This window comes from Anas acuta, chromosome 5, assembly GCF_963932015.1.
Source record: "Anas acuta chromosome 5, bAnaAcu1.1, whole genome shotgun sequence".
Classification (NCBI taxonomy): Eukaryota; Metazoa; Chordata; class Aves; order Anseriformes; family Anatidae; genus Anas; species Anas acuta.
Window position 1 is genome coordinate 38150888 of NC_088983.1, and position 21354 is coordinate 38172241.

The 21354-nt window shown below is 36.1% G+C and overlaps 1 protein-coding gene across 20 annotated transcripts in view; it reads right to left on the reverse strand.

Moving 5' to 3' along the window:
- GPHN (gephyrin) overlaps positions 1-21354 on the reverse strand; it is a 291218-nt gene that overhangs the window by 139835 nt on the left and 130029 nt on the right. For 18 of the 20 annotated variants that reach the window (XM_068684230.1, XM_068684237.1, XM_068684240.1 and 15 more), the window contains one exon: positions 515-607. In XM_068684230.1, the coding sequence (XP_068540331.1) occupies positions 515-607 (93 nt within the window). Of the gene's footprint in view, positions 1-514; positions 608-7693; positions 7880-21354 lie in introns of all 20 variants that reach the window. The other 2 variants (XM_068684235.1, XM_068684232.1) reach the window with 1 other exon arrangement.

Here is a 21354-nt window from a genome sequence, read left to right on the forward strand (position 1 = left end):
ATAGTGCAGTGTCAAGTGAAGCACCAGCAGCTTTGCACAAATTTTTTCTCCCCTACAATCTACTTCCCCTGTTCTAACCTATAAAGCAGTAGTTGTCAATGTAGTACCCTGCAAGGGAGAATTAAGAGAACTCTTTCATCCCACTTTACTTGTGCAGAACACAACAAAAGAGACATGCATGTTTTTGCTTAGCAGTGCTGTTCTGCAGTGCAAAAGGAAATTATACCAAAATGCTGTTAGAACTTTGCTGTTTCCACTGGGACAGGAAATCCATTTTGCTATGTCACATTTTAGTCTGAAAATTGTTTCTGGTCAGAACCCAAAGTCAGAGTAATTCTCCTGTGCTGTATTCCCTATTGCTTTTTCTGCTTCCAAGTGGTTTATCACCTGACCTGTTCTGAGATACTCCAAAGTACAGTTACAGAGGAAATATCAAAAAGAGTAACACCCCAACCGAAGATTCATACATTTCTACACCGAAGGGCATGTTTTTCTTATTCCAGGAGTATCTCACCTCTGGAGTCACATCTCGTGGTGCAAACCCTGTTCCTCCCGTTGTTAAAATCAAATTAAGTTCCTTTTCGTCACACCAATCTATCAGCGTCTCCTGAAAGAGAACATGAATGCTGTCAGATCTAACAAGTAATACATGGGACATGGTTGTCTCAGAAAACACCTGAAGAATTGACATGACTTGAAAATAAACAGATATAATAATAAATCAAGGGAATTCTGTAATCACTCATGGCATTTTTCACAAAGACTCTAAACCACTATTTATAACCAACTTACAGCAGAATAATACAAGTCATAGTATTTTTGGAAATGGAAACTGAAATTCTGTTCTCCATCTCTTGTTCTAAAATGGAGATCAAGAATTCATAGCTGTTCATTTATATCACTGTTTATTTTGATTCTACGATATAAATATAATGCTTCAATACATGTTAATAAAGTATACACATTTAATTCAGGTAATATGTTTGATAATTCTTACAGTAACTCTGGTTTCTGTGCTTGTTCTACTTTTCAACAGTCTGAAAAAAGCAAGAATCACATATTTGTAAGCTTGTCTAATAAAAGATGTAATAACACACCAGATACAGCAATCCATAAGTTGCCCCTTACAGTATAATCATATTTTATTTATTTCCTAGATCTGAATAGGACTGTATTTTCTGATGCCAAAACTGGATTAAGAAAGCTTAAGAGATTTGTCATGTACATTCAATGACTTACAGTACTCTAGAACTCATGATACTAGAGATATGTTAAATTTGATTTGCATTCAGTTTTTTTAGATGACATTCTAAACTAGTTTTTAGATTGTGACAAAAATTCAATGTCAGCAGAAGATATATTTAGTCACAGTGTGATTATATCACTTATCCTTCACTCTACTGTGGGCAAGCACAGCAGCCTAATGTTCATTTGGATCTCCAAATTCAGCAATGGGTTACACAATGTATAACCATGTATTGCACAGTAAAGTAACTATCTGCAGAAAACATACCAATTGCTTACTAATTCCATCAAAGAAAACACCTCTGAAAAAAGGTTAGGGCACATTTATGTTTCTGGATTATTATATTGAGGTGGAAAGAAATGTTTTGGTGACTGTGGACTAGAAGCTTATTATTTGACTCTTAAAAGTAGATCCAAGCAATTTACTGAGTAAAAAAACTTAAAATATTGCTGATGGTCATAAAACTGTCCATAATACTTTAAAAAGTGTTACTGATGTAGATTAATGCTCAGGGATATGTTCTGCAGGCTTAGAACTGCTAGGTAATTTCCAGTTAAGAGAAATCATATACAGTCATATAAATCACATACAGTATATGAGATGTCTAGTTAGGACACCACATATACATGTACATCTCATATACAGTCTCTTCCAAATTGCAGGTAGAATAGACTTGTGCCTGCCTGCAAGACCCATCATGTAAAAATCCAAGGATTACTTAAAGTGGCAAAACGAAAGGTTCTATCTTTACTTCTCCTTCCTTTACTCATTCCTTCCACCTTCCCTCTTGCGTTATCTCATCCTTATTAAAATCACTTATGTCTTTTTACTACCCTCTTTTGGAGTATGGCACTATTCCCAGGAACACTGTAACTGACCGCAAATTTCAGGATAAATGAACATTTTAAATAAGCCTGAGAAATGAACATGCAAAATGTCTCAGACCAACATATAAATGAAGTATTAAGTCTGACTTTTATTTTGACTTACATAAAAAGAAGTAAATTGCAGTAGTAAAAAGCATTTTTAATCTTAAAATCGTTTGTTTCAATAATACAGATATGCATCAGAAAAGTTTCTTTTTAAACAGGTGACATCTCCTCTGAGCTATTATATCATCTACAGACATATTTATCTTGGCTTCCAACAGCAACAAATTTCAGAAAGCATTTGAGAGAGGTTTAGTGTAGAAATGTTGTTTGGCAAAGTGAGAGCATGACATTGTATATATATTTTTAAATTACCATTATCAAGAAAAAATTGTCAGCATAAAAGGAGATATATATATATATATATATATATATTATGAAGCATTTATCTTTAGATAAAATAAAACCTGCCAAACTCCAAGTGGTTTTAAAGAGAAAATAAATCCTTCATCTGTTCTGATTTTGCTACATCTCACTAATACTCTAGTTAAAAGGGAAAAAAGAAACGTCACATGATAGCATACAAGAAGCTAAAGGGATTATTACACACCTTAACTCTTCACAGAAATTGAGCATATAATTGATATTATTACAATACATACATGTATTTTTTTATCAAATTCTAGTTATAGTGAAGAAACATAAACTTTCAGTAAACAGACCTTTGATTATGAAGCAAAAAGTTTGGGTTTCATTGCATTTTAGAACGTGTACCTCCTTGGTCTTTTAAAAATATCTGAGACTAATTTGGTTTACTTTCTCTCTAGCCCACAAAACTCTATCCCAAAAAAGCATTCTCATTTACATTTTAGCTATCTAAAAAAAGGAAACACCACCCTGACCAACTGGGGAAGAAAGGCCACTAACTTTCACTTTGCAGCTGCTAGCAGTTGAGCAGTATTTGCTGTTGGCTTTGAACAGACCGGAATTTGCTGTCTCTTCAAATGAGAATTCCTCCAGACAAGGAACCTGATACTTGTCTTGACAGATGCTATACAAATAAAATGATTATATAACATTTCAACAACAGAAAATTTCATTAAATAATCTTTGTGCAACTACCTCTTCTTTTATTGTTTCATCGATGATAAACTTTCAAGACAAAATGAGATTGGGTCAACAGGTTATGTAAATCATTGTCATTCCATTCAAGTCAATGGCATTATGATGATGGATACAAAATACAGCATCTGGCTCTGAAAACAGTACTATAAAATTACTAATAAATTAAAACAAGACAGAACAAAACTACAGACCTAAAAACACAATCAACCAACCAAACAAAAAAGTATTTTAATATTCTAAATTATGCTTTATCAATTATTTCCTCCTGACAAGGCAGACAGGAAGAAAATTAAGTCATTACAATTTGCTCTTCTAGACACTTTTAACTTCAAAAATACACTTCTGTATTTCTAACCTGTTCAGATTTCATCAAAGTCCTAGAATCATTACATAATTAAATTTTCCTCCTGCAAAGAAATGGAATTTCAGCCCATTTGTTCCTAAAGCTTTGAATTAGATCTGGCGCCCTGTTCTATCTACCTATTTGATTTTCATTTAAATAAACAAGAAACCCTTAGGCCTAACAGACAATTTATTTCCATCCCTTGCTCCAAAGAGCTCTTGTTTAAATCATGCTTTCCCTCTCCCAGCCTGGAACTACTCACTGGACTTATGTGTTGCCCAAACTTGGAACCGTGGAATTGTTTCAGTTGTAACACTGCTCATCAAACTTTGCTTGTTGCCCGTGGCACCACACATAAGCTAATATTACCTGTCATTTCAGACAACAAATGGCTTTACCACTTCCAGACATTTATCTTTCAGTGGAGATAACTTCAGTATCTCACTGTCCAAGATGGCACAGTGGTAATGGTTAGCAAAGTGAATTATTTTTTTTCCTCCATAAATCCATTCATGCACCACCCTCTAATCTCTGCAGGTAAGTGAACAGAACAAACAAATAGGGATTACAGAGGCCCTATGGGAAAATTCTGTATATCTCTAGCATAGAACTGAAAACCACCAGATTTGTAAAATTATGTAACAAATATTTACAAATAAACCCTATTTATTCGTGAAGAGTATGTTTCAAAATGCAAGCAGACTAGGATCTCATAACAACCTTTACTTGGTCATGTGGCTTCATCTACTCCGGACTCCAACTCACGAAAGGTTAACCCTGATATTATGTCATAAGAGAGTATACCCCATTAATCATAAATTCACATTATAAGACACAAATACAAAGCAGAAGAATAAAGAAAAGGTAAAAGTTGGGTTAAAAGAACATCAATATCTTTTGTTAAGGCATTGCAATCTTCTCTATTCAGCTGACCACGGCTTCTTCACTGATTTGTAAGGGAAAATTCAAGTACTAAGGACATAGACCATAAATATCCATAAAGCAAGGGAACTGCAGGAAAGATAAAGAGCTGAGTTCAACAACCAGTTTGAAATAGAGGGAAGGCCTTAGAAATATTCACATATTCTTGGAATAAATGTTGTACTTTCTGCCTTATTTCTTGTGAAGGTTCTATTTCTTATGCTCACAACTTTCCTCTTACTGCTTGAAAGCTTCATTAAAACACAGAGGCATGAAGATACCCCTGCATGTGGAGCAACAACTTTGCAAATAATCAGTCTCAAAATGATTTAAGAATGTCAGAAAATGAAATACTAAAATACCAGGAAAATACACTACACATTTTCTGGTACCTCCACCTCTTCTTTCTTTCCCCCACTAATAACAGGCATGAAGTAACAGAAATGTTAGGACTGTGTTCCCAGTGTAATTACTGTAGTCAGAGACTTGGATGAAAACCAAGTACATACCTCAATGTCTGTAAATATGGCTTTTTGTCTTTTGAGATTTTGCTGAACACAGTAGCCTTTTGAAAATTCTTCAAATATATTTGCACTTTTCAGCATCACAGTTACTTTACATTGTTGTTTTTCTAAATGCTGCTTTCCAAATAGTAAGCTAATGTTAAATAGAAAGTCATAAAAATGTAACTATTCTACTGAAATGCAAAACTAAAAGAAGAAAGTCATAAAAGTGTACTCTATAAATGGTTTACTTTCTTAAATGGAAATTTAATTATAGGCACTTTCCATCTGAAATAAATTGCACCTATCAAAAATTCAAGGTTCAACATATCTATGCAGCCTGTAATGTAACCTTTTTTAAAAAAGTACTTCATGTCTTCTAAAAGCTACTATTCGTGATAATTATTCCTAAAATAGGGGGGAAAAAAGTTGGCATCAAAGTGCAATGCTCAGCAGAGTTCACCTAAGCAAGTGGGTAGGGAAAGTAAAGCAAAGAGACGTGCAAGCACTTAAGTGTTTGCCCTCTAATGACCAGTACTGCATGAAAAAATAAATCTATTTCACTGGAGAAAGGTAAAGACACTACAGGCCACAGGCAAGGTTGACTCCAGAAGAAGGCCCTTAAAACTGCACTTTTATTTTGTACTTTGCTCTCAGAAAGATGAGATACTTAATTTAAACTAACTACAGTGAGACATTAGTCATACTACAAACAAGAAAAATTGTGCTTTTATTTCATGGTTTATCAGATTGAATTACAATCTAGAAGGCAGTCTAGATCATATGCAAGGCATCAATCTACATATGTGGCAAAGCACAAGAATTACTTGCTTCCTTCTGTAAGAAAATCTGTTCCTGTCTACTGTTGATACCACTAGTATCCTCCTAGAGTGGATGATGAGTTCTTGAAATGACAGCTTCTCACTGGAAAAGATCTGTCAACTCCAGCATTCCTCAGATGCCTTGAGGAGGGGATGGAACTTACAGCTGTCAGAAGAGTCCAAATTAGGTATTTTCCAAACATATCTCTACCTTGAAGCAACTTTCCTGTCCACTCTGAATTTGGCAGATATATACAGGTATGTGGGCATATATGCACATATTTATCTTTATATAATAAAAATATATTAACAAAAGCACCAAAATTAAATGTGTCTTATTTCTGTCATATATAAAAGACCTCTCACTAAAATATGTTTATTTTCTAAGGTAAGTATTACTGTAGTTATAAAAACTCAAGTGCCTTTCTTAAGAATCTATTTGAAACCACTTAAAAATTAAATAAAAGAGAAGCACAATGCCTCCTCGCTAGTATTACTTTTCCTTCCTCTGGTCATTCCTGTAACAATAAAACTAAAATAGCAATTGGAATAAAAAGAAAAGGGAAGAAAGCATAAAACAACTAAAGTAATCCAAAACTGCTCACTAATATTAGTCAATCAGAAATTTTATCTTTTCGAAATCTATTAAAGCAGCACTTCAAAGACCTGTTATCACAAGATATAAATGGTTGGCTTTGGAGCCATAAACCTCAGGTTAATTGTGCAGAACAATGTGTTTTTTCCATACTTTCTTCCCATTTGCATATATTCATGTTCATCTAAGATTAAGACTGTTTACTTTTGATTTGGTTCCCAGTATTCAAAAAGGGAGTTTGACATTAAACAAGTAAGTAATGTCCTATAACTTGAGTTCTTTACAATATTTTCCCTACATGTATCCATATACATAGTTCGTAAACTTCACCAATGTTTGCTGGTTGTAACCAAGCCCCAGTAACCTACATCTTAATCTTACTACAGACACAGAAATGGTAAAGCTGCAGAAAACCAACTAAGTTTCTTTGAGCTGTCAAGAAAAGGAATCACGCTAAGGAATCAGTAAAAACGTGAGGGTCAGACAGACAAAGGCAATCTGTCTTAGAGAACTCCAAATGTAAAGATGTGAGAATCATATTCCCATAATAGCCCTTCACTCAGATAGCTTCGCTTCATTTCATAGAAAATTGTACTTGAAAAAAGCACTCATAGAAATTGCATGCGCATATTTGCACACAGAGAGAATCTACATCAATGATTTAAACCAGGTTATACCCTGTATTGATTTGTGCTGTTTAATAGGCAGTAAGTGCAGGGGATTAAAAAACCTCCTCAAAGGTTCTGTGATTAACACAAGGAACCCAGCTGTGGAAAAAAAGAAACATTTAAACTGGAAGGTTTGTTTTTGTGCAACTATTAAGTTTTAAACAATGAATTAATTGCAAAAATATCTTACGGAATCTTATGGAACACAGTTTAGTTTCTAGCTTCATTTTCTAACAGTAAATACAATCTTCTGTGTTACTTCATACACCTAGATACAATTGTTCAAGATTTTGTTTACCTTTTGCTTTTACAATAATATTCTGAGTTATGCATTTCTCTTTTTTATTGTAGCCCTCAATGGAAATGGCAAATTGAACAGAGTGATAATATTCAGCTACCTAAAATATTTGGATCTGAGCACAAAGACGAGAGAGGAGAACTTCACAGAGACAGGGAAATACTTCAGTGTAATGCAGTGTCTGGTGTAACTTCCCCCCGTGTGTGTTGTTCATGCATATCATCCACAGAGTCAATGAATGAAATTGTTTTTTAAAAATATCTATCGTTTACCTGTGAAAATACAGTAAAGAAAATTTACCTACCAATAGCTGCTGTACTTTGAGATATTTAGTCCATACATATATTCTAAGAGTGGGTGAGCTTGTGGCCTGCCTTGGAGTGTCCTGGGAGGTGCGTTCTAGCTCCTCCCCTCGTCCTGCTTGATGCATGAAAGTTAGGGCAGAGTGCATCCGCCACCACTTCAGTTCCTCTTAAATGCACAATCAAACCTGAAAGAGATTCAGAAAGAGGGGAAAGGCAGGTAGGAGACTAATGTACATGCAGACTGTATCTCTCAAAGAACGCCAGTTACTGACCAGTAACCTTTCTTCTTTGAGTCTGCATGTACATTCCCAGCAATGACGCCCTCTGAACAGTTCCCTTTGCCTTTTACCACCCAGGAGAAGGTCTGAGGACTCCCACAGACAACGGCAGCAGCACCCTGCTGAAGGCTGGGACAGCCCTGCGTGCTATTACACTAACATGCTGCTGCAGGGAAGCAAAGACAGAACTCCAGGTGGCCTCATGGCAAACGTCCAAAAACCATGCAATACAAACACTGAGTTTGCCCAGGGATCCAGTGGAATTTGTTTTGGCCATGGAGGGAACTCCAAGTCACAAGTCCACACATAATCAGAAAACCATTTGAACAACTGCTGTGTGATGTCAGTTGAACTTTTGGATATTCCCACAGTGCAACAAGTAAACAAAGACTTAGACCTGTGAAGAGAGACAATAGAGGGCCCTTATGAAATCAAGAAAGTGAAGTATAAAATTCAATCAAAGAAGCATAAGACCTAGGAATGAGTACTTGAAGACTCACTGCCTGGCTACGCTGGTACCACTTCAAGAAGGAATTTTGGATGACTGAAGAAAATTACTCCACTGTTATAAAGGTACAGAGTATGTAAAATGGCAGCCAGGATCTATAAGATCATAAGAAGACTTCAGCAGCAGCCGAGGCAACAGTCACCAGATGTGCATTTCATAGATGCAGGCAGAATAAATAAAAATTTCGGAGCTTAATATGAGAGAAGGAATGACTATAATGCAGTGGTTTTCCAATGCCATTGAATCATAAACTTTTTAATGTGTTCTGATCAGCTCTTTTAGTTAACTGAGTTGTGAGGTGTGAAAATGTACTCAATCACCAAGAGCCATCCAGTAGCCTCACCACATAACAAAAAGACATCTGTGTTCATCTTTTTGAAGTAATGTGAAATAAAAAAATATTTGTAGAGAACCCTAAATGTTGTGTGTGATTTGATGGAGAAAGGATTCTTGTACAAGTCAGGTCACCATGTGTGAGTATACTAAGATATTTTTCTCAAAAATAATTACTACCACAGATGAATAAGGAATAAATTACAGGGTACCATTTTTAGATGGTAAATGATTTTCCGGGTCTAACAATCAATGCTAGATTTAGCCTCCAGAAAACAACAAAACATCTGTAAGAAGACCCTGCTTCCAAAACTAAGCAGAGTTCTTTATCTCTCCAGATATGAGGAAGGTAAGGACATGCTGCTCTGATACATTCTTGTGATAGGGATATGTGAACAAGGAATAGAGAGAAGTATATGAGAGAGGAAAGAAGACTGGAGTAATTCTGGAACTGATCAGATTGTCTGCACTTCTCCATTATCTGTTGACTAGGAGTAATCGTAGGAATAATGCAAATGATTCTCAAAATGGACAGGGAAAGGATAAAAATCAATTGAGATTCATTGACTGTTCTTAATGCAAACAACAGGCTGACTGCTGGTGAAGGCAATGAAAAATAAATACCTGTGATTATTACAGAAAAAGTCTTTTCCTACAAGTCCATGCTTTTTTCTTACAGAGATTGAGAATAATAGAAGATTAACAGAACGCACTAGTAATAGTAATAGGCAGCCTTGCTGATTAGGATATTGTTTATTCCTGAACTCTAGAGTACTAGCATCCAAAGACTAAAATGTAGTGAGAGAACCTTTGGGCATCTTAAAGAAAATTTCTTTCTGAACAAAAAGGCCACTCTCTCAAAGGGAGACCTTTTCAGGATTCAGTGTATGCAGAACCTCTCTTATAAGCCCAAAAGATTACAGCTATTACAAATGATACTGGGTGAAAGCTGTTACCATAGAATTTGATGAGCCACCTTCTACTTCCACTGCAGCTTGCAGAGGTGTCTTAGCATTAGCTGATCCCACTACAATCAAAGGTTTCAACTGATTATTATACTCAAGGGAAAATTGATGCAGAACAACTCACCTAAGAATGGCTTTTTTGTTTTCTTCCTTAAGAGCTGCAACTTCCTGGCCATTTCTCTTTTGGATCTTTTTTTAAAAGATGTTCATTTTTTCATGATACATATTAACAACAAAATTACTTGGAGTCAGGTGGTAATAAAAGCATTAAAAACCCTACAGAGATTCCAAAATCATCCTCCAACTGTTTCTGCAGCTGGTATAAATGAAGCTAAAATCTGCCAGGATACTAAGGTTGTTCAAACATGTCTTTATGGGTATTGGAAATCTCTCAAGCAAAATAATATGCAGAATGTCAAACAACCTAGAGCATCTTTGCAGAATTATTTGTACTGGGATCTCCATTGTTTCTAAGGTCCTAATTTCTTGGGGAAAAAAAAACTGCGCTATACAGAATGATAAGCCAACACTTTGTCAGATAACAAGGATTATACATATATACATATAAACATATAAAATATGCCTCCACCTCAGCCAGCTCACAAGGATAACTTTGTAAGAAGTCTGTGTCGTCTGGAAAAGTTGCTGCAAATGGAGCAAACAGAAGCTTCATAAAGCAATTGCTTCATGGAAGCAATCTAACTCAATCTAAACTCACAATGTTAACAAGGCCACAGAGGCTAACTAGGACATAAACAAAGTTCAAATCAAAACATGAAAAGAAGTGGAAAGGATGATTCCAAGCTGAATCACTTGCCATTTCTCTTTTTCTCTTAGAGAAATTCCAAACTTCACTTGCTAAAATTTAAGAATCATAGAAGAAAATCATTACAATCAGAATGAGACAAATATGGACTGCCTTCTGCTACAGGAAGAACAATCTTTACAAATGCTTGCACTGATCATAGAGTCTCTTGACTCTTGCAGAGAAATTCTTGGTATATTCAGAAATGCTTTGCAGTCCCTGAGTTTCAAACATGCTGGTTCTATCCATAAATATTGGTTCTGTGACTGAGTTTTGAAACAAAGACTATTAATATCAGGATGAGAAACTCTTGCACTGAGAATGTCATCTGTACAGGTACATTTAACACTTATTCTTGAATGAATTACTGCTTAATTAATTAAGTGCTCTGGCCCTAAATGTATTTGTACCATATGCTCCTGTTGCAAAAGCAAGAACCATGCCAGAAGCAAAACCTGCAGCACTGAGGAGTAGCAGTAGAGAAGTGAAGGCCTTACAGGGTGCGCTTCAAGAGCAATCGATGATTTATGCAGTCTAACCACTTAGCACAAGACAAACCAAACTTTAAATTGGCTTAAATGTTCTTTCTTATGTTTAAATTCTGAAGCTCAAATGACTTGTATTGTGCTAATCTTAACAGATATTTCTAAGTAATTTTTTTTGAGCTAAGTATTTCAGAAAATATTTTTCAAACTTATTTTAAAATTGCTTTCACTTATTTTAACTGAAATTTTTATCAAACCTTCATAACTATCTAGAAAATGCAATTTTTTTAAACATCAAAATTAACATAGAGATGCTGCAATTATTGATTATACTTTCATAAATGGTATGTCATGCCTCTCTCCTCCTGTTTCCCTTTGAAAAAGAATGGTGAGAGAATACATTAATACTTTTCTATTTTTTGAGTAGTTTTCCAAATGGATAAGCAGCGAGACTCAGTAGTTATACAAATGTTTAGGGAGTGCAGTTGTAGGTACAGCAGGTTCTAGCCAAAAGAGTGCATTCCCATTGTTACTGCTGCACTTGAATCAGACAGTTAACTGGAGCTTATGCATATGAAATGTCTGCTGCTTCACAGGAACAGAGCCCTCCTTGCTAAAACATGAGTCATTTCTCGAGCTGTGAGACCATGGAAAGCCCTCTGGACTAGGAAGTGCTTGTTCATTATTTTAAAGATGCAAGAAGACACACACGGTAACCTTTAAAAGAATCCTGAGTTATTTATATATTTCAAAAAAAGCAACATAAGAAATGATGAGTTGTTTCCACTGTGTACCACCTGCATTATATACTATTGTTCTAACATACAGTCTCTTATCTGCAAATGTTTATGCAAGTAAACTTTTTTTAAATCACAAAACTTCCCTTTCTGGACATGTTACAGTCACATTGCAGTCATCTGTTCAGCTAGGTTTAGAATAAAGGCATCATCTCAATAATAAGTAAAAATATCATACTGCCCCTTTCAGAGTTGTATCATCTCCCACACGTTCTACTTTGAGGATTATGATGCATGTGGTATATGTTATCTCTGGACTACTACTTTCCCTTGTACAGACAATTGCCACTTTACTGCTGGATAGTGATTAAGAGCCTACACAGTCAGAAGAGTCATCCAGACAGTATTTTCAGTAACAGAGAGTAGGTGGAATTAGTGTGTGAAGGAAAGCATGCCAGAACTTGTATCTGCGAGCAAGAACTGGGCAATGCCCTCTGGTAATTACAAAACACAAGATTTTCTATTTATAATATTTCTAATACTGCACTGACCCTTCCTGACCAGGAGGCTGTCACACCTCAAGAAGTCAGCGATCCACACAGCAGCCACGTGAGCAAGCGGATGGCCGGGCTGCCTGTCCGGCAAGGCCTTCAGGCCTGGGCCACACAAATCCCTCAGGGCAGGGCAGGGCAGGGCAGGGCAGCACAGCTCGGCCTGCTCCTCGTGCTGGTGGAGCCTGCAGGCAGCTCCTGCTGGGTGCTGGGGTCACACCAGCAGTCTGGCCTCATGAGAACACCTTTATGAATACAGTTGATTGTTTGTATGAAAATAATAATGTAGCTCAAGGGACCAAATAGAAGGAATCTCTCTCCACAGGCAGGTGTGTGCTGTGGAGAAATCCACCTGGGGATTTATCCAATGCTGCGTGAAGGCAGGGTTCCCAGCATCTGAAGTGATGTAGATTTTATTCGCTCCATTTATCCTGTCTTATTAAAGCAGATATTTTATTAAACCATTTATTGTTGGTCCTTTTTATTGAGATCCTGACAGAAGCCTGCACTATCTCCCTCTCACTCTCCCCCACACCCGTGTAGAACAAAAACTGGCCACCTGGGATTCCCTTGTTCCTTCAGCACTGCTCCCTCCTGATGCTACAGCAGGACAAGCCCTTGCTTCTTCCCTGCGATTACTAAGCAAGTCTTTTCTGTCCTTTAAGAGTTCTCTCTACAGGCCTAGCAACATCTGTGTTTCCTAAAGACATTAAAAAAAGATCAAGGCTCTTTTCTTCTGTTAAGAGTTATAAATTTGCGATTTAAGACCAAGTCTACCAGAAAACAGAATTCCAAAGGAGTAGTATTCCAAGAGCTTTCACATTTATCATTTATACCTCTAAACCTAAACACAAGATTTGCCAGTTTGTCCATTTAGGACTTTTGGTTTGGAGGTGTAATCATAAGTACTGATCAACTCTAAGAAATGAACCCAATTTCCAAGCCACTGCAGCTATTCCATACTGAGGTAGTTCATTAGGTCTCTAGCTGCTGTTACAGCTTTCACTTCTAACTCCAGAAACAGAGCTATTTTTAGTAGGTCTGTTTTTCTGGTCTGTCACCCAAAATTCAAAAATACCTCTAAGATTGTATCATAAAATCATTTGCCACAGCAAATAAGCTAATTGGAATTAGTAGTATATCACTCTCTACATGTATGCGCATTTTATTTTATTTTACATTATTATTATTATTATTTATTTACTTGTTTTGTTGTTGTTGTTGTTGTTGTTGTTCTGTCTAAGACACCTGCCTTTCATTCATTGGATATTGGGAAATTTGAGTTTGATGTACTTCAGCTTTGAACCTCTACAAAAAAGATAATAATGACAAAAGCAATTCACTGAAAAGCAGACTGCCACTTCTTTTAAATATAGTGGACTGAAGGTCATATAACTAGCAAGTTACCATTTGGCTATCCCTATTCACAGTACTGACAAAAGAACACTATTTTGCTAAAGAAATAATTGCAGACTAACACTAAACAGACTTCAGTCCTTTAGGCTCCTTTTATTAGAATGATGTTTTTGAAGGGAAATAGTGAATTTCTCACTGACTTACTTGGAGAAAATTTTCTCAGTAATCTCTGTTGTTTGGATAGATCTCAGTGTTTTTCTGATAACAAAATGTTTAATTATTTTGTAAACTCTGTACTTTGGATGTTACCTTTGGTTCCCTGTAGATAATCTAAGACAGAGGAGAGAGTTAAATCAGATTTTCATGAAGAGGTTTGTATAAGAGAACCAGCAACAATCTGGAGAACTATTTTAAGTTAACCTTCACTAGAAGGGGCAGTAGAAAGATTGTTTATACTGCAGTTTCAATTTTAAACTGTTTTTGTTTTTAATTTCTATTGGATGTAAGAAGTAATTTATTTTACCCTGTGTGTGAAATAAACTTGCTACCTGGACAGTATTTGGCAGGGAGTTCAAGGCACTGCATCTTCTTCCCAATTTCGAAACAAAAATTCTGAAGTGACTTAAGAGAAATACATTATGCACACAGCCAAGAGAAAAACTGGAATCCTATTTAACTTTGATGAATTAAGGTGTGTCTGCTGATGACAGAACAGGTGCTTTTTAGACCATAAAAAGGGATAAAAGTTGAAGACAGTTGATCACATTTTCATTCCATGCTTCAAACGTACTCAAAACACCTAATTACAAGGACGGTTAGAATTTGTTTTCCTTTGTTTTCCTATCATTCTGCCATCCTCAGAAGGCAATATAAGTGATCTAACATGGCCTGTGTTGTTTTCATTGGTAGAGATCTAGCAGCCAGAGTGAATTTAAAAATCTTTTCAACAAAAGCTAGTCTGAAGTTAGCGATTTATAGTTCACCAAAGAGAAAACGCCCTGTTTTTCCCCTTTATTTTTCATTTTGTATATGAGATTGCCATGGTTTTAGAGGAACTGCAACATAACTAGGTCACTTTTTAGTATTGTCAAAACTATGCCTTTGCTAAAATACTACTTCTCCTGTATTTATTTGAAAGAGTTTAGAGTACTAACATTGTGCAAAAAATACGAAGATACAAAATATTCTGAACACACATACACACACAGGTATTATGCTAAAATATGTATTACCTTACATAAAAAATTAAATATAAAAATACATCATAAAAGTGTTTGGGTACCTAAGTATATGAGGCATATCTCAGATGTTCTATGTAAGGTAAAATGGCGGAAGTGGGGAACTGTGCCATTATCATTAATGCTTCTTGCTTATATATCAGCTATTGGCTGCACATTCAGAATGTGTGTCCTAACTGCTTTCCAGTTATGTATGCAAAAAAGACCTAATCACAGCTAAACTGATGATTTCCCTTTATCTGTGCACATTTACTGCTCATTTCTTTTTCTGGTCTCTCAGAAGTCAACTCAGTGAGGATATCATGAATGTAGAAGCTTTACCTACACCAAAGTACTTCGTTTTTTTTTGTTTGTTTGTTTGTTTGTTTGTTTGTTTTTCATTTTTGAAACACAACTATCCCTTTGGTTGTGTCACCTACAGAAGCATTCACAGTTCTGCACAACATTTAGAGATACTGCAAGCTTTTTTATGTAAAGCAGCTCTTTTCAGTTCTCTGATTTTAAACTTAAGCATCTTTCCTACAAAACAGCCCGAGGACAAATGTCTGTTGTCTTTTACAGCCTTAAGGTACTCTGAAAAACTAAAGCATTAGGTTCAGTGTCCCAAACGCTCAGCTTTATTTTTACAACCTGCCTTTTTCTATGTAGCATTATTCCTTATAAATTTTTATTAGAGCACAGAACACATTCCTTGCCCCAAATTCATAAAGAATTGTTTTCTATTTTTATCAAAGAAGGATAAGAAATTTAAAAGCATCTTGGTTGTAAGCTCTTATCTTCATAAGATATCCTTAAATACATAGCTTCATTTTCAAGACTGATAAATATTAAATAATCCTCACTGATTTCAAATAATATTCATCTAATAAGACCACTTCACTGGAAGAATGCAGAAGAACCCTTTCAAGCGACAATACTGAGCAGTACAAATTTCCACACTTGCATTTGGTAGAGTGGGCTATGTCATTGTAATAAGGAAGCAAAACTGTTAAAATGTTACAATATTTGCAATCTTTAAATTCAAGGCTATTTTGACAGAGGGTAAAAACAGTAACAAAGCAGACGATAAGTACCACAAGAAAACAGAAATGGCAGCCTATGCAGAAATAGCACAAGCAAATACTCATTACCTTTGCGGTTTTAATATTCCACCTAAGTTTGTCAGAATGATGAGGCATCTGAAATTGAATGCAAACACTTCTGACAGACCAATCCTAGAAATCCTTGCATATTCTTAATGTGAAAATACTTTAAAACTCTGCAACCACTGCACCTTTACTGAACTGATGATTCAGTGGCATTCTCTCCCTCATACATTTCTCTAAGGACAATTAAGTCACATTGTTTCTGAAAATCCTGCTGATAAATCAAAGGTACAGGAACGCTGTCATGGGAAATAAAATCAAAATGCTACCTATTTTATCACACAGGTGTCCAGAAAAAGAATGTATAAAAAGCCCAGGGAAAAGAACAATAAAAAAGAGAAACATCAAATTTTAACCTCATATGAGTGTTTGACTTGGAATCACTCATGTTTCTTGACTACATAGGCACATGCTAAGAAATACTTCCACATGGAGCTTGAAGATGTTCCAGAAAAGCAAATATTGTGACTTAGCCACTTCAAATTACATCAAAGGTAGCATAATATCATAACACTGTTAGCAAACTATGCAACCTTGCAGCAAAATATATAATGCTAATAATAATGTCCAATCAAATAGCAATCAGTGTTATCTCCACCTTGGCAAAAATAACTGGCTTTTGTTGCAATCATAATTCTCTAGATAGTTGTCCAAACTGATCCTACTTCCTCAGGCCTCTGACACCTGCACCCAAGACAGACCCATCTCATTCAGGCAGTACCTGCACCCTGCCCTCCTGTCTGGCTTCTCACCCTGCAGCATCGCTTCTTAGCCCCTGTATATAAAAGCTGTGAAGAGAAGAAATTCCATAAACTATAGCTAGCACAAACTAGACAACTAGATAAAATATGGTGGTTACCAACGTTAATTAACAAAATAAGGCTTTTATCTCAAAAAAAAAAAAAGAGAGAGAGAGAGAGAGAGAAAGTGGGAAGCTCTTGGGACAGCTTTTTTCTCCTCTCTGCTTGTGTTACAGAAGCAGACTTTATTCCTTTCAGTCAATTAATACATCTAATTGGGCTTCCTTCCTGTTGCTGTACAGCATTTTAAACATTGGAAAGCCTTCCTCCTGCGATTTTTTTCTCGACCCTTTCAACAACTTACTGGATTTTCAGTAAGATAGATATTAATGTGTTCAAGGAACACTTCTGTGGTTTTTTGTTTGTTTGTTTTTGTGTGTCTGTGTGTCTTTGCTTTTTTTTTTTCTTTTTTTCATTTCTGTAAACACCTCAGATAAAATCTTGATTGCTGGATTACTTTAAGAAACTTACGACCACCATGGCGGTAAAATGACTTGAAACTGGACTTATATAAAACTAAAGCGTGGGAGAATTCAAAATGCCTCTTAAGAATTCTATCCTCTATGGAGCGATTAGTACTGAGCAATCTAGAAGCCGGCTAAAAAGACTCGTGGCTGGTTTCTATTACTAACTGTTGCGATGTTCCCTCAACCAGTAAATTGTTTCAATAGGTGAGATCAGTGGTCTCCAAAGTGGGCTGCACGGGTATGCAAGACAAGCCACTGGGGTGAAGGAAAAAAATATGAGAACTTCAGAAGTATGTGTATATAATTTGTAAATAAATAAATGTTCACATACTGGGGATGCATGCTCACAATTTTTTACAGCTAGGGGTGCACAGTCAAAGAAATTTGGAGACCGCTGGTCTAGAATTATTTTTTTTTTTTGAGTCAGTTTACCAGCTTGGTACTGAGCTAAGTACTCTAGTACAGAGCTCAGGAGATAGTATTGCATGGGTAATGATGGTACTATATTATGAATCTCAAACTATTTGTAATCTTGATATATTGTGGTACAAAAATATGTCCTGGAGGCTGAGGACATCTCTACCACAGCCTGCTAGTTCCTAACAGCAGTGTACTTTTGACTCTGACTTTGGTTCGTATTGCAAAGCAGGCTTTAAATCCTGAACTGGAATCCTTCCAGATAAAACTTATTTGGAAGATGGACTTCAGCAGCATACGTAGTCCACTCCAGCTGTTCCACAACGTTCAGAGAATCATACTAGAAGTAGTTTAAAATAAAACACATTGAAGAGCATCCGACATGGATGTAAGATTCTGAGCACCAAAGGTTTTACTGTACAGATGCATTTTTACCATTTTGCAGGAACTGATAACGTAGACATAGTCCAAAATAAATGTTCAGCTCTTGGCATTAGGGATGAGATGACTATGGCTAAGGAAACCATTTTTAACTTTGTCTCCACAATTTTTGCTTTGATTTTGTTTAGCTGGAAGAAAACCATTTGTGGAAGCTTTTAAGAGATCAGTCAAGCCAACTTTCCACCTCTATTGTACTGTCAGAGATGAGATGAGCCACTTATCTGGCATACTCAATAAAATACAGAATTCACTTAAAACTTTTGATTTTGTATCTGTTCTTAAATATAGCTTCATCTGCATGAAAGCTCATCTGGATACATCTTGTGCATCTGATAATAAAAGCATCTGAGCAAACAAAATGCCTCCAGCCACATGGCTCAACACATCTGTTTATTCTGTAGAGTCTATTCTATACCATTCCATTATGAAATTTCCAGGAAGGAAGTTTTTTATTAGTTTTCTGTTAAACAATATCATTTTTTTCCTCAACTGTTTTAGACAGTGGATTATGCATATGATGGGGTAAATAATGACTAATAGGATTAGGGTACCACAAACAAAATAATCACCAGAGAAGTTTAATTAGTTGTACTCATGCATTCAAGTACTAAGCATCACTCTCAATACAGATTAGAAGCTTGCATATGACAGGGAGGCATGTGTCATCTTCCATGTCTTCCAACCTGTGTTATTCCAATCAAACCATTAAAACGTAACAAAGCATCCACACAGAAAACATACTATGATAGCAAAATAAACTACACTATTTTAGCAGAATTATCTGCACTCTACTAGCTATCAATCTTTTTTTTTTTTTTTCAGAAAAATGCAATCTACTGAACCAGTTTCTGAAAAAGAGATGAGTGCTGTGTTATGATCAGATAAGGTTTCAACTTCAGAAGTTTTAAGTGAATACTTTCTATTAGTAGGAATTCCTCTTTTTTTGGTCCTTAAAATCACTAAATTGTTAACAAATAGAAGACATACAGTCGAGGCTTCAGTGCCTGCTGTGTCAGTCTTCCAATTTGCATAAATTAAGCATGAGAGTTAATTTAAAATTTGCAGTAAAACTATGACAGAGTGCTGTGGAAGTGCAACCACTTGTACTGTTTGTGAGCATTTCTGCTTCATTCTCTTCATCTGTTCCTCATATGCAAGTGGTTCTGCCAATGAGATCATTCTTATACCTCTATTATTCTCTATATAGAGTCAGGGGACTCTAAACCTTTTTCAGCCATACTATGTCATTGCTGTGACTGGGGGATCAGACCCTCGCACACCCTTGTATGTGGTGGGACACCTGAGGCTCATGCATATCAGATACCATTTTGTGTTCTGGTCTGTTCCTTTCCTAATCATTCCCTAATCATTAATTTTTTATTTTTTTTTCTTTTCTTTCCTTTTCTGCAGTTGCTCCTGAACACTGGGCTAATAGTATCCACCTTAGCACCTCATTCTGGGATTGCAATAAACCAAAGTCCTCTGTTTTATATGCAAATTTAGGATTTTTTCACACCTCCCATATACATTTATCTCCACTGAATTGCATCAGACAGTTTGTCACCCAGCCACTGAGTATTTCAATGTCCTTATTCCTATAGTTACACTCCATTTCTCTACATCTAATCACTTCCATAATTCACTAAGACACTACCTGTAAATAGCCGTGGAATATGAAGGTTTCTTAAAAAAAAAAATAACAAAAAAAAAGTCCACATATAATATACTGACAAATACATACACGCATATATATACACACACACTACCAGTACTCATCTTTTTTGACAATCTTAAAAGCAAGAACTTTGAGAAATCTATTTACTGCAACTCACTCAACCCCCTAGCCAGTTACAATATGAGCAGTTACGATAGGACAGCATTAAATTTTTTTGATAGATCTCAAAAAAGGAGTCAGCAAGATACATTCTTACAGGGCAAATATAACCAAACAAATCTTAATGTAACAGGTCACATGGAAAACGACTAGGGCTTTTATATAAATTTGATTTACTTATCTACTTGCCAAAAGCAATCTGCTGCTTAATGAAGCTGAGCCATGTTTTCTCATCTCATCCAGGCTAAGTGTGATCCCACTTCAGAACTGGCTTTTCCAGTGAGACGGAAGCCACAAAAGGCATTGCCCGCTGTACCGGATCAGATGAAAAGAACTGTGCAGACAAAATAAGCAGGTACCCCAAGACCTAACCAGGTTTCAGGTGATGAATGGTAGAGATACGTACATAGCAAAAACTGAGCATGAAAGAAAGACAGGAAGAAGTCAAAGAAAATTGGTTACTATGGTCACAGAGAGAAGCTGAAACCTCATTTTTAATACAAGCTTGCTGAAAAACACTAAGAGATTTGCGAACAAGATTATTACCTCTTGTTGTTTGTTTCTAATTTCTAATGTTCATTTCTAAGAAAGATTTAATAGGCAAAGAAGACTGCAGCAATGAAAAATCTAATGCATGTTGATCTTCCCTCTTAAGGGCAGCAGCACAAAGAATGCTTAAACTCCAGCTAACCAAAGGCTTTAAAGATCAATATACTAGTTTGTCTCATAAATTAACTTTCAGCTCTTTTTCTTCTTTTTTTTTTTTTTCATCCTAGAGATACTTCTCTCTTTGGAGAATACCTACAGAACTGTTTTGTTTGCTTTGGGAAGTATATAGCATTGCTGAAATAATTTTATGTCATTAGTATAGCACTTCATGTCTGGAGCCATGCAGTCTCCGAAGCCACAGAGCCTATGAAACATAAGATGAAGATAGCTGGAAAAATAAGGAGTGGTAATTCCTATTTCCATGCAGGCAGCTAGTGAGTATACTTTTTTGTCCAGACATTTGAAATCATTTGAAGAATGCATTTGAAGCTCTTGCTGGAACAGAAGAGGAGTGCACTCTAGTCATAATAGTGATCAGAATTTAACCACTAAAGATATAAAGGGATTTGGGACACCCTCAGATATTTGCTAGCGTCTCTTCCAAATCAAAAATAGTGGATGAGCCCCTTCAACATTAGATGCCAAAGGGAATGGATGCTCAACTTCCCCTGCAGTTGCTTGGTTTATATCATGTACCTCTCTCGCGGCAAAACTGAAGCAGAAAGGCAGAGAGGAAAAATGGAATATAATA